The sequence below is a fragment of the Rhinolophus sinicus genome, linkage group LG15 (genome assembly GCF_036562045.2).
Source record: "Rhinolophus sinicus isolate RSC01 linkage group LG15, ASM3656204v1, whole genome shotgun sequence".
Taxonomy (NCBI): Eukaryota; Metazoa; Chordata; class Mammalia; order Chiroptera; family Rhinolophidae; genus Rhinolophus; species Rhinolophus sinicus.
In genome coordinates, this window is record NC_133764.1 from 23,168,490 (window position 1) to 23,183,590 (window position 15,101).

The following is a 15,101-nucleotide window of genomic DNA, read 5'->3' on the forward strand; positions in this document are numbered from 1 at the left end:
GCAAATTTGGTTAACAATGCTCCTTAGTATTTGGAGTTGCTGTGACAAGCACTAAATCTACCAGTCTGTAGGAAAACCTATCAAACTGAGTACAGCTGCTTGGGCTTGCTTTTAATGGTTTAGCTGTGCAGCAAGTTCTATTAGGCTGGTGCAAAAATAATTGCGGTTTTTGCAATTATTTTTAACTTTTTAAATCGCAATTACTTTTGCACCAACCTAATATTACTAATATCGTAAATGCTGTGTAGTTTGAACACATTCTTTAAATCTAATTTTCCCTTTACCCAACTGCTTTTTTGTGTGTGCTTTCCAATTTTTTGCTGATTTTTCATAATGATCGTTTTAGTCATTTTATTTATTTTTCATTTCATCTGTAATATTTCAGAATGTGTTGCTAAAAGGTAAGGGCTCTCCCTCCCCCCATATAATCTCAATACCTTTGTCACACCTACAAAAAAGTTAATAATTCTTTACTATCAAATATTCAGTCACTTTTCAAATTTCTGAGATTGTCCCAATTTTGGTTTGAGTCCGGATCCAACAAGATTCACATATTCTGAAGTCATTTTAGATGAATAGGAATTAATTTTTCAAATAAAGGATACTGGGCTAAGAAAATCTTCATATATTGCTCGTATGAACATTTGTGAAATAATGAAGGAGGAGAGACAGCAGCAGCTAGTCACCTTACCGGATTTATACAACGAAAACTCGACATCAGGAAAAAAAAATCTAGGGAAATCCAATTACCGTAATCTTAATATAATCTTAATTACCATAATCTATTTTATTGTAAAGTGAGATAAATGTACAATATAATCACCACTTAAATACAATTTGCTCTATCACTTTAAATTTAGAGTGAACAGCTCTCTATAACATTCTAGAGAGACACCAAATATCAACAACACCCTATCCTAAAATTCAAATAATGTTTTACTCAAATAGAATTATTTCATCAACACAAATTTTTCATTGCATTCTCAAAATGCTTCTCAGCCCAGAATCCCATTCTGGCACTTGCAGCTTTTGTTTCCTTTCATGCTTTTGCAAATTATGGCTCATGGCTATTTAAATGTACACTATTCATTAGGTAGCACTCTAAATGCCCTTTTTATTTTCCAACCACAGGATGAAGCATACACACAAGAGCCTTTCTTCACTACTTTACATTCTACCCTGACATCTGGGTAATGCTGCCACGTTCCATTTCTAATTGTGCTGAAGCTTTTACTGAAGGGGTGGAGGTCTAAATTAGGGCAGACTCTAACAAAGCAGATTCGACTACAAGCAAGGAACCTGTCGTGCACACTGCCACATTCTGACAGCTGAGAGCACACATTTGGGTGGTTGCTTTTTATTCACTGGTCAGAGATTGATACAGATACAATCACAACCCAAACCAGAGAGCTGAAGCATAAAGAAGACTTAGAAAAACAAACCCTAAAACAAACACATGTACGTGTTTTACAATCTCTGATTCAAACTGCATGTAAGGCAATGTAGGGTAAACAATCAGGATTTCTGTCACTTTGTCTTTCTAGCTCTTATGATCTTGCTGAACTTTTATAATTATAGGGCCAATCACTGCCTTGGAGGCAGCATTAAGGGAACTCAAAGGGAGAAATTACTGCACGGGCTGTCCACATGAATAGAAAGCCATATCTGAATTACCTTCCCATGGCCACCTGATCATTGGGATCCAATGAGCTGGTCTTCCGTTCTATGAGTTCTCGAAGGAGCTAGGGGAAAAGGAAAGCAATTGATTTATTTATCATCTCCCAACATCAACTAACTTTAAAAAGGCACAGTAGGAATCCTGAATGGCATAGTGACAGCTCTAAAACTACAATCAATAAGGGACAACCCAGTGGCAAGAGCATGACTGAATTCCCATTAACCCTTTCATATTTATATATCTTTAAAAGGGTGGTTATAGCAATAGCTGAGAACAGAAGTCCATTTGGAAGACTTATTGTACTGCAGTTCATTTCAAAAGGATCAATGAATGTGCAACATTCCCTTCATTGTTTTTATGATTAGTTTTGTCCCCTCATCGATATCAATGGAGAATCTTTAAAAGGTCAGGTGGGAAGGGCTGTGTGGCAAAAAGGAAAATGCATCAGCTTCTCACCAACAGGATAATGGTACATGGTTAACTTCTGACCTGTAACCTCCAGCAGTAAGAAAGGTCTTCCTTGGGCAAAAGCCTTTATTATACATAATTAAAAGTATGGACTTCATTCTCTTGCTTTCCATAGCTGGTACACTACCATGCTGACTATTAAGTGATTTAACCATATATGACACTGACACATTCACACCCACAATAATTTTAAGAGGGAACCTAAAGAAAGTAAGTCATATGTGCATACTGCAAATACAACACAGAGAACCAGTCTCTTATCCTATACAATTAACTCCACGGGAACTCAAAACTACTCTTAGAGCGGTCAGATGGCTTCATTGGTTAGAGCACGAGCTATGAACAACACGGTTGCCGGTTCGATTCCCACATGGGCCAGTGAGCTGTGCCCTCCACTAGAGTGAAGACAACTGAGCTGCCAGAGGGGCGGCCGGATGGCTCAGTTGGTTTGAGTGCGAGCTCTCAGCAACAAGGTTGCTGGGTCAATTCACACATGGGATGGTGGGCTGTGCCTCTTGCAACTAAAGATTGAAAACAACAACTGGACTTGGAGCTGAGCTGCGCCCTCCACAACTAGATTGAAGGACAACGACTTGGGCCCTGGAGAAACACACTGTTTCCCAATATTCCCCAATAAAATTTATTTTAAAAAAAATTACTCTCCTCTTAATCCTGGGTAGTCCACTACATGCAATCGAAATCTAAATCTGTATCTTCCATACAAACTTGACTTAAGAATTTCTATTGCATTTTAAAGTTCTAGGTGAAGAGAAGCAATGTATTTAAAAGTTAAACATTAAAGGAGAATTTTAAATTACAGTAATAAAACTACATATCGCTCCTATACAAGTGCTATACACAGGAAAGTATCAACAGAAACTAAAATTCCAAAAATCTTCTGAGAAAAATCTACAGGAAGGCACCAAAATAAAAACTCGTTCCTGATAATCATCTGTCAATAATACAGGTTTGACTTTAAAACTTGCTTCTTCACAAAAGTAAGTAATTATTTTGTAGGTAAGGCATGGTAGCAATATAGATATTTCACCAAGTTAAATAGCTGAAGTCTGTGAAAGGATACAGGAAGAGGAATAAATTCCTATGAAAAAGCTCACTCTCTCATTTTCATTTGTTTATGAAAGTAGGCACTGGAAGAAGTAAAATAAATTTATAAAAATAATAATTTCCATATAAGATGAATCATTATTGCAAAAGGGAAAAGGATATCTCAACTGCAATTAAAAAACCACCTGTGATGGTTTTTCATTTGCTTATTTTGGACATTATTACTACAGCAATTACGTTTAAAAATGCGGGGACCAGAGGCCACTGGTTTATTATCACTAGAAAACAGCAAGCTATTTCTCTAGCCTGTTTATCTGATTGATTCCCAACATCTTTCTGGCAGCCAATCTATCAGTTTATCTCTCCTACTTCATCACAGTCACTTCTGGCAGCTAAATACAAGATCCAAATCCAGTGTTACACAGACATACGACACAGTAAACCTATGTAACACTGCCACTCTGTAAACAGCTGCCCTTAAGGCTAAGCAAAAATGGGCTTCTGGTCCCTAGTCAATATGCTGTCAAAAGCAAGTTGGGAGAGAGGGGGAGAGGTTACTGAAAACAATTTTTTTAGAATAAAGAAGAAGAAAACGAAGAGAAAGGAAAAAATAAAAAGGAAGAAAAATAATGAAATGGCTGCATCTCACTGCCCTTACGTTGTTCCAGCCACATAAGAGATTACAACAACTGTCCCTGGTTTTCCTCATCACCTCTGATCCCTTGAGACTGGGGCCGTCGTGGCCACAGAGGGCAAGTGCCCATGGAAGGCTTCCCTAGCACAAAAGGGGTGATCCTCTGGAAGAAAGCCCCATATGCCCTTCCCGAAGCCTGAAAATTGGAGCAGCACAACTACAGTGGATCTATCACACTTGCAGCGGCCTCTGCAATTCAAGCACCAAGTTGGAGCAGCGTTTACTTTCGGGTGCTCTATGTACTTTACAAATTCTGGTTGCATTTTCGCTACCCAAGAGCTTTGCATAGCTCTTCTTAGTCGTTTATGATGAGGAAGATGGTTTTCTTGGTCTATCTGGCTAAGTCTAGTTTATTCAGTCCAATGTTTCAGAAGGTCCTGTTGTGTGCAAGGTAGGAATAAGAAAGTAGCAAGAAAATACAAGTAAACTATTCCCATGGCTATTACTATTTCCCACAGCTATCACTATCACTGGGTTTAAATTTAATTAAGAAACTGCTTTCAAAAACAACAACAAATTGCTGAATAAAATGAAGCTTTAGGGGTATTGCTGAAGAATTTAATTCAATTTTATAGCTTTATGAACAAACTTTTCCATTAAAATTCAGGTTTTTGTTCCAGTTATTGGAGCTTTTAATTTTGACAATGATGACACAATATTTGTAATTTTCTATGTGACTCAGAAAATGGAGAGATATATGAAATATTTTTGTTCTAGTCTGTTATAATTCTCCAGAGAGCCAACTCAGAAAAGCTTGATTGTTTCTCTAGTTCTAGGGGAAAATCATAGATGTCGTTAGGTTTCCAGGTCAGCCCACAAAAACCTATTTAACCCATAACAACATACATGAGGAATAGCACTGCTAGTACTATTCAGCATCTAATCAGCATTTATAATACTATGCCTAGAAAAATGCATGCCAGAATCAGTTAAAAATGGCAGACTGAACACATTAGTTTATCTCTTCTCCCTTCTCAACCCCTCTAAAAGACAGTAGAGAAATAAAATAAATGTATTAACCCACAAGAAAGAAGAGAAAGGAAGAGCTAATGAGAGCAGATTTTCATAAATTTTTCAAAGACAGGAGATGAAGGAGCAAAAGGAAGTTATCATTCAAGTGCCCAGAGGGAATAAAGGTGAGGGTGGAGCTAATTAGGCCCCAAGAATCCCTGTGAGGATGAGCTCTTCAAGTGGCAGCGACCCTGAGAGGTGGAGAAGGGGGAAGGGCAGAACTACTGGACCCTCTCCATTATCGCCCATGCCAAGTGACTCAGCCCCTAACCCCATCTACCACCTCTTCTCACCAGGGGAAAAAAAATTTTTGACTCTCTGGAAAAACTGAGGCACAGAAGCTCCAGACTGAGAAATATGAGGCATGGAAAGCTGGGATGAGGTAGAGGGCAAAGCACTGTGCTAACCTCTGGGAACTTCCGCCTCCTCCTCCCCCCACCCTAGACACAGAATGCTAGCACTCAGATATAAAATTGCCTAGGCCGGAGAGCAAAGGAGTCTTTTTCTGGAGAAACTGCACGGTGGATCCCCCCTATTCCCAGAAAATAAGATTTCCAAGTTCTGACATTTGACAGTATGCCAACCAAGAGGTGAGTTCATAGCACAATTATAAAGGAGCCCAAAGGCTCTGCTCAGGTTCCAAAGATTTTTGTGTGTTTTTTTAAGGAGGGTGCAGCTCACAGACAGTGGCCCACGCAGGGATCAAACCGGCAACCTTGGTGTTATCAGCACCACGCTCTAACCAACTGAGCCAACCGGCCACCCCCCAAAGATACTTTTGAACGCCTTACTCTTAAATAAGAAGAGACCGTTAAGCATTATCAGCACTTGTGCAAAGCCTCAGAACTAGACCAAAACAAATAGGAAAAAGAGGGAAACAAGAAAGCAATGCAGAAAACAAAAGAAACCTTGGAGAGACGGAAGGCAGGAAAGAAGGGAGGGAAAGTGGGAAGGAAACCTTAGAGGCTGGGAGAACATTCTTAAATAATAATAGAAATGTCCCAAAATCAAAGGATAAGAGTGAGCCTACAAAGACCAAATACAAAGAATGAAAAAACCGACCTTCCCCAAGACACATCATCATGAAATGCGGAACGCTGGAAGTAAAGATCCTAAATGATTAGAGAAAAAATAGGTCACATATAAAAAGGGTGACCGCATGTCCTAGTTTACCCCAGAGAGTCCAGGTTTATGCCTGTTATCCTAGTATTCTTTCAGACAAGCACGTCAAGTGTCCCAGTTTTGCCAATAAATTATATAGTCACCCCACCTATGAAGGAATGAAAATCTACATGGAATTAGACATCTCAATAGCAATAACAGATACCAGAGGACAGCTGAGCAATGCCTTCAAAATTCTGAGGAAAATGACTTTCAACTTCAAATTCCATACACAGCCAAAGTATTAACCAAGTATGAGAGGTACATAAAGACATTTTCACACATGCAAGGACTCAACAATTTACTTTCCACACACTCTTTCACAGGAAGATGTGCTTCAGTAAAATGAGAGCACACGGCAAGAAAGAAAGACACGAGATGTTAGAAAACAGGTCTCACTCAGGAAAGAAGCGAAGGCAAGTCCTAAGATTACAGATGACAGAGGCCCAGAGAGGGGCCATTCCAGAAAGGAACAGAGCCCAGGGAACTCTAGGAGGGAGGTCTTCAGGGGAAAAGGCAGAAGAAGGGGAAAGTGATAGTTTATGTATATATTCAAGGCATTTTGAGTCTGTGGGAAAAAAATACTGAGATATATAGAAAACTAAGCAAATCTTTTAAAAACTGGCATTTACTAGCTCTAGGGGGAAAAAATTTGTAAGGAAATATAATCACAGTATGTAACTTGTGAATAACATCTATGTAATCATAATATAGTAAACAATGACTTGTTTTCACAAAATTGTAAGTGCAATAAGCCCACCAGGGGAATGAGAACTGAAGTGTAGAGGGAGCAGGTATAGGAGAGCTAGGGCCTCACCACCACAACGGCAAGTCAAGAGAGGATTTGATAAATGACTAAAATTGATAAATCGACAGTAGTATAAATATGTTATTTAAAAATATGCGACTAATTAGAAAAAAACTAAAAGCATGGGAAGTACTAGTACTTCTCAGCATCATAGTATTGTAACATTTCTTAGGTGATGGAGAACCCAAGAAGAAGAATCTGTCAGTATTTATCTAGCAATGTTCAGAGAAAAGAGTATACATGCTTCTGAAAAATCTTCCCAGTCTGCAAATTCACACTGAAAAATTTTACAGTTCCTACAGGGGAAAAAAAGGCAGGTGAATCAAAGATATACTGACTGAAACTTATTAAATTTTTCTGTTTCCTATACATGGCAACAAACCAGGAAAAATACCAATAATATGTATTTTGATTTGCTGCGATAATGCCAAATAATTGTTAACAGCTCTATTGAGATACGTATAATTCACTTACCATACAATTCGTCCACTCAAAATGTATGTAACTTAATGTTTTCATAAATTCAGAGTTACGCAATCATTACCATTAATTTCAGAACATTTTCATCCCTCCTAGAAGAAACTCCATACCTATTAGCTATCACTCCCAGTCTACTCCAGCCACACACCCCATGGTCCTACGCAACCACTAGTCTTTCTTCCTTTATGATAAGCCCATTTTAGACATTTCATATAAATGGGATCATACAATATATTGCCTTTTATGACAGGCTTCTTCCATTTAACATGTTTTCAAGGTTCACCTGTGTTATAACGTGTCAGTACTTCGTTCTTTGTATGGCTGAATAACAGTCCATTATGTGGATCAAACCATATTTGTTTATCCATTTATCAGCTGAGAGACATTTGAGTTGTTTCCACTTCATGGCTATTATAAATAAAGCTGCTATGGACATTCATTACAAATTATTTTGTGTGCATATGCTTTCATTTCTCCTGGGTATACACCTAGGAGTGGAATTGCTAGGTCATGTAGTTACTCTATGTTTAAAGTTTTGAGGAACTGCCTGGCTGTTTTCCAAAGTAGCCACATCAGCAGTCCCACTAGCAGTGTTTCCGAGGTCCAATTTTTCTGCATCCTGTCAGCACTTGTTATTATCTGGCTTTTTGATTACAGCCATCCTAGTGAGTGTAACGTATTATCTCATTGTGGTTTTGGCTTGCATTTCCCTCATGGTTCATGAGGTTGAACATCTTCCTGTGCTTACTGGCCATTTATGTATCTTCTTTAGAAAAATGTCTAATCAGATGCTTTACCCATTCTTTAATTACGTTGTCTTTTTATTATTGAGTTGTAAGAGTACTTTACATATTCTAGATAGCAGTCCCTTATCAACTCCAATTCTGTGGGTTGTCTTTTCTCTTTTTTGATGACATCATTTGCAACAGAAAATTTTTTAATTTTGATGTAGTCCATTTTGTTTTTTTGTCATTTGTGCTTCTGGTATTCCATCTAAGAAACCACTGCCTAACCCAAGGTCATAAAGCTTTACTCCTATGTTTTCTTCTAAAATTTTATAGTTTTAGCTCTTATTTAGATCTATGATCTATTTTGAGTTAATTCTGTGTGTGGTGTGAGGTAGGAGTCCAACTTCATGCTTTTGCATGAGGATATCCAATTGCACTGTTCGCTGAAAGACTATTTCCCCCATTGAATTGTTTTGGCACCCTTCTCTAAAAGCCAAGCAATTTTTAAAGCATTTGGTTTTATGACCACATATTCCCTGGATTTCTATATTTGTGACCCATAGATACTAATTCCTACCCCTCAGGCTTCCATGGTTCATAGCCACAGATGCTTGAGATGGAAAAAAGCTTGGGGCAAACCTCAGTTTAACTTGCTTAGCCTTGCTGAGTCAGGATTTTTCAGACTCCCTCCCCAATACATAGAGAGCGTGTGAAAGAAGCAAAGTCAAATCCTCTTACATGTGTTTCTGTCTCTGTCACATTGAGAGATACAAAAAGCAGACTCACAAGGCATGGGTTTAGTCTTCCCTCAGCTTCCTCGACAGTTCCCACAAGAATTCTTAATGAAAATATATCCATTTCTGCTCTGCCTCCTGCTTAACCACCTTTTTTCTTGTCCTCAACTCCCCAGCCTTTCAAATTATCCCCAAAAGTAGTCACATGCAATTTCTATATACTATGTTTGAAATATACAAAAAATAAATCCACATATACTATCATTTCAAATAGTTGGGAAGGGATTATTGTACATTCCTATAGCATAAAACTGCCACAGAATGACCCACTCCCCATAGGTAACTATTTTTTCTCTGATTCCTTTCCACATTGTCCACTCACTCCTCAACCAACGCTATACTGCCATAATATTTCTACCTCCATATTCTACAGAACAGCTCATGCCAAGAACTTGAGATTTCCAGGTCTAGTGGACAGCGGTCATGACTCACCTTACTAGACTGCTTGAAGCAGCAAGTGACACTGACATTCTCACCTTCCTAAAACACTCTTTTCTTGGAGTCTTTGAGGCACTGCCCTTGTTTTACTCCATATTCAGCCAACTCTTCTACCCAAACATTAAATGCTAACATTCCTCAAGGCTCCGTCCCAAGCTTTCTTTTCTTCTTACTCCATATGCTTTCCCCAAGAGTTTCATTCTATTCTCAAGGCTTCAATGACCTAAGAGTTATCCCTGGAATTCCCTTTCCCTTACATTCAATATCTAATCTATCTCCAAGTCTTATATGTGTGATCCACTAATTCATGAATCTGTCCATTTTTCTCTATTTTCACTGCCTATACCCTAGTGTAGGCTCTTATTTTCTTCATTCACTTTATAAATATTCATTGAGTACACTGGAAAAACAATGAAGAATAAAACAGACACGGTCTCACCTGTGTTAGTATGATTTCATTACATTTACTCTTGCCCCTCTTCCACTTTGCACTCCTCATTATAGTCAGAGTAATATTTTCGAAATGCAAAAATGCCCGAAGATAAAATTCTTACTGCAGCCTGAAGGCCCAACACAGCCTGGTCCTTTATCTACCTCTCCAGTGTAGCCTTCCACCTCCGTGCTCCAGTCCCACCAGCGTTTTCTCTGTACCTGAAATGTTCCCAGGCTCACTCCCACCACCGAGCCCCTTTTGGCACATGCACTGCTTGGAACATACAACAATCATTTACCCGCTTATATCCCACCTCTTTCTCTACTCATTCGTTAAATCTCAGCTTAATCATCTCTTCCTCAGGGAAACCTTTCTTATATGCACTCCTTAACACATATACACATGTATTTGTTGTAATTAATTTATATTTTATTAGTGGATTACTTGATTAATGTCTACTTCCTCCACTAGCCGACCGTATGCTTCACAGGGAGCAGGGAGCGTATGTGACTGTGCTTATCATTCTATCCCCTGCACTGGCCTATTGAAGGAGCTCAATAAATATACACAGAAGGGGGGAAAACTATTTCTAGAGAAAATACCAAATTTTTGTTTATTTTATCACACACACACACACACACACTCTCACTCCTTGCCATTGTTTTTAAACAAAAGGAATCATATTATATATTACCCGGACTCTAATCCAGAGTACAGCTGTCTACTGAAGCAACTGAGGAATCTACTTGTTTTTGTCATTACCATTATCAGCAATTCTTCTTCCCCAAACAATATTTTCCTTCTCACATGTCTTAGACAAAGCCTAGAACACTGGGTGATTTAAGTGAGTGAGAATTAACTCCCAGCTTTTTTTTTTTTAACCATACCAAGAGTACCTGAATTTAAAAAACAAAATGAAAAAACTATTTAATCCAAATAAATGAAAAGATCTTAACACACTTCTCATTCTTTTACTGTTAAAATGATAGCTCTATCCTCCCTCTTGGGTTTCATTTCCCAAAGGAAAAAGTTGGTTCTTCTCAGGGAAAGAAGAGAGGGAACAAATATTTTGTGCTTCCTCTAACCAATCCCCCAGTCCCTGACCCTTTCTGTAGTATCTCTGAATTGGTCTTTTTACTGCCAGACAGGTATCCTGACATTTTTGTAATAAAGATCTGAATTAATTTTAATATAGTGTTTTCTATTCAAATATTTTTTACCTAAGAAATAGATTTGTCAAATCCTAGTTGCAGGTTTCCATCTCCCATTTTCTAAGATCTAATGCTTCTAGATATGAGTTTTCAATTATAAGAGTATGTGTGCTGCATGGTTCAATATAACTATAAATATCTGCCAACGAGTCAGTATAATGCCATAGCTTTGGAATCCGACATACATGCGTTTTGAATTCTAGCTATGCCCCTTACTAGCTTTGTTATAAGTATCTTACCTCTCTGAAACTCAGTTTCCTTATCCATAAAGTGGTAATAATTGTACCTCATAAAGTTGATTTGGGATTTTAAAAGATGGTAAGAGTGACGCATTTAGCAAAATGTAAGTATTCAATAAATAGAAATATTGTCAACTTCAGATAATAATGCTCATAGCTAATCCCCAAACCTCATTTGGGACAAAAAAATTCAACACCTTCCATAGCTAAATCACCACAGTTATTAGCAATGAACAAATATGGTAACTCAATTTTCCTTTCTACTGATTTTCAACAGTAGGTAACAAATAAGATCTGAAATGAAGGAAAGCAGAATGGAAGGAAGAAAATGTAAAAAGCACAGAAAATTCACAAACGTGGTAAGTCAATATTTGGAAAGTATGCTATTAATTTGCAAGATTTTTTCCAAACTAGATCATGACAAATTGGAGCAAAAGGGTCTCCATTATCATTTCTTCTATTTGAACAACTAACTGCTATTCCCTTTCCATGACTTGCAACTACCCCCACCATCCTCCGATCACACAATTCCCTCTACCTAGAAGCCAAACCCCTCAATCTCATCCTATCTAAAATCCTATCTATCCTTCTTTGACGGATCAAATGTCATCTCCTCCTCCCTGCAGCCTTCTCTAATTGCCCCTAACTGTTACTAATTTCTCCCTCTTCTGAATTCTTTAACACTCTCTTACCAAGCCTTCTGGTTGTTTATATTTATGTCATCCCTTTTGCTTGGCTGTAAGCTTCTGAGGGTAGGGAATAGTCTGAGTCAAATTGCCACCTCCCGCAGAACTTGGCACACTGCCTTGCACACAAGAATTATTAAATAATATTTCTAAAACAAAAGAGTGTAGTAGGAAGCAGTCTTCTAAATCTTGTGATCAAGGATGAAAAGCTTCCAACTTCTGCAAGGACAATACTTACAAGAAAAATAATATAGGGAAGAATGGGGGGAAATCGGGATGTGCGAATAAAATCCAAGTGCATCTTGATACTGAAATTACAAATAACTCACCTTTGGCTACTAAAACAAGAAAATGTAGAGCTAGAAGCTAACACTGAAAAAGTCAGCCTAAGTCTGCCTCACTGCCCGTGGTCTTTAAGGATTTGATTAGTTTTTCCACCATCTGAGTCAGCCTCCACTTCAGAGCTAGAGCCAATAGGTGGTGAGGAAGGGATGATACATTCATTCACCGAATAAGTAACACTGTTTTCTCAGCACAAGTTCTGAAATATTTCAAAGGCCATAATATTTCACTAAAGTTGGCTACGTGGGTTAAAATTTATTAGTCAAAACAGAAAACTTTCTCATCAGACTCCATATATTCCATTAGGCATGATAGATAATGTCTCCCAATGTCTAATTATTAACTAGAAGTGTAAGTAAATCACTATCAGTATTGGGCCCTGATGTGTGAAGACAGAGTAAGAATTGGGCAACATGAATGCTAAGGAATTTCTTTTTGCCAATTTGCTTTTCCTTTCTTTTCCCTACAGATAAAAAGAATTTTACAGGGATTAAGTGACTGCATTAAGTCATTCTTCCCAACCCATATCAAAAGTAACAATGTACATAAAGTGCAATTTTTTACAATTTCCAACAGTCCCCATTTCCAGTATTTGCCCCCTAGTCACAGACAGATGTCCTGGTGTGTACCTTTCTTTCTTTCTTTCTTCTTTTTTAACAATCTATAATAAAGGAGGAGAGAGGGGTTATATATCTTTTGGGACACCAACTGAATCACTATTCCTGGGCATTCGTTGGCAATATTTCTTTTAATGGTATCATACAATATATCATTTGTATTAAAATAATAAAGAGGAAATCATTCAGAACTGAAGAAGATTTTACTAAAAGGGATTCACAAGAAAGAAACGGAAAGGGCTGTACTAACTTGTATTCTGTAATTATGTCCTTTAAGGATTAAAAGCCCAGCTGAAACAAACCTCAACCTGTCTTCCTAGCACTCAGACTCCAATAACTCGTCAGCCTCACGAAGATCAATAACCCATTGATCCTGTCACCCTTTGAACATCCCTACTCCTCTCCTCACATGCTTACTTCCCCCCTTACTCAGGTAGATTCGATCCCATAGTCCATCAGGATAATCACTCCTGTTACGCATCCTCAACTCCCTTGCGTGCTATCTCCTTGTCATACAGATCCACAATCCTGTGGGGACTGATGTGTCTTGGAATTCAGAATTTTTAGGATTTTAGGACGGTAATACAGTATACACAAGGTAATACACAAGTGGCCCCGTGGAGCCTGGGACAGCACCCCAAAGTCAAACACATTAACTTTTCTGCAGCAAAATACATGAATATTCCCACTAAGTGGGATGAAAAAAACCTTATAGGTTCATGGAACTTCATGACCGTTCAGATCAGATGTGGCCACCACAATGGTTTTGCCAAACTTACCAAAGCGAACAAAAAACTAAGTTTTCAGAACTTTTTACATTTCAGAATTGCAGATAAGGGATTATATACCTGTACTTCCTTGGCATACCCCAAATCCTGTTAAATCTCAGTGCCTGCATCCACACAACTGAACTGGCTAAAGAAAAAGACAAGATCATGTGAACTGGTCTCACTCTCTTTAAAATCATTCCCACTACCTTCTGTGGGCCTTTAGTGCTACCTGACAATGCCTCTAGTTTCCTCATCCACTCGTTCTCCCATCCTCTTAGGTGATGTTGCTTTACCTTCTCTTTTCTCAAACGTCCAGCCCCTGCCACATTTTCTCACTCTTGGCTTCTTAATTCATAAAATAAAGTAAAAATCACTCAGATGAGAACTTGTACATGCTCCCATTCCGTATCTACTTGCAGCTGTACCCATATACTCTGCCTTCCTTCCAATACCTAGGGATCAACTGTCCATTAGACCTCTCTACTTGTGTACTCACCAGCAATCCTCACCTTTTCTGAAACATTCACTTTCTCCTCTCTACTGGATCATTTCCATCAGCATACAAACAGCATACAAAATACATCTCCTATCCAAAACAAAACACCCAAAACTCCCAATCCTCCACTTCCCCTTCCAGCTGCTGCCCCATTTCTTTATTCCCTTTACAGCACACCTCCTCCAGAGTTGTCTCCACTCACTGGTTCCAATTGTTCTGCTTCCATTCTTCTTGGAACCCAGTTCATCACTCTCCAAAACAGTTTTTGTTAAGGGCCCACCAATGACTTCATGCTGCTAAAACAAAGGGTCAATTCTCAGTCCTTATCTTACTTGATCTAACTGCAACATTTAACATAGTAGGTCACTCTCTTCTTTAAAAGATTTCTATATATAGGATCATGCCATCTGCAAGTAAGAGATAATTTTACTTCTTCCTTTCCAATTTGGATGCCTTTTATTTCTTTACCTTGTCTAAATGCCCTGGTTAGGACCTCCAGTACAATAGTCAACATTAGAGGCAAGAGTGGGTATCCTTGCCGTGTTCCTAATCTTAGGGGAAAACATTCATTCAGTCTTTCACCATTGAGTACAATGTTACTTGTGGGTTTTCACAAATGTTCTTTATCAGATTAGGAAGTTCCCTTCTACCCCTAGCTTGTTGAGTGCTTTTATCATGAAAGGGTAGCAAATGTTTTTTTCTGCATCTATTGAGATAATCATGAGGTTTTTGTCCTTATTCTATCAATATGGTACATTATATTAATTGCTTTTTTTATGTTAAACCAACATTTGCATTCCTGGGCTAAATCCCACTTGGTTATGGCATATAATCTTTTTTATGTGTTGCTGGATTGAGTTTGCTAGTAGTTTGTTGACTTTTGCATCGATATTCATAAGACATATTGGTCGGTCATTTTTTTCCATGTGATGTTTTTGCATGGTTTTGGTATTAGAATGATACTGGATTCCCTCCTTCTTGA

General features: G+C 38.3%; 1 protein-coding gene across 1 annotated transcript in view; it reads right to left on the minus strand.

The window, feature by feature from the left end:
* The window catches only part of AATF (apoptosis antagonizing transcription factor), a 96,212-nt gene that overhangs the window by 32,568 nt on the left and 48,543 nt on the right, over positions 1-15,101 (minus strand). The window contains exon 9 of the mRNA XM_019732616.2: positions 1,675-1,742. Coding sequence (XP_019588175.2) covers positions 1,675-1,742 — 68 coding nt within the window. The remainder of the gene's footprint in view (positions 1-1,674; positions 1,743-15,101) is intronic.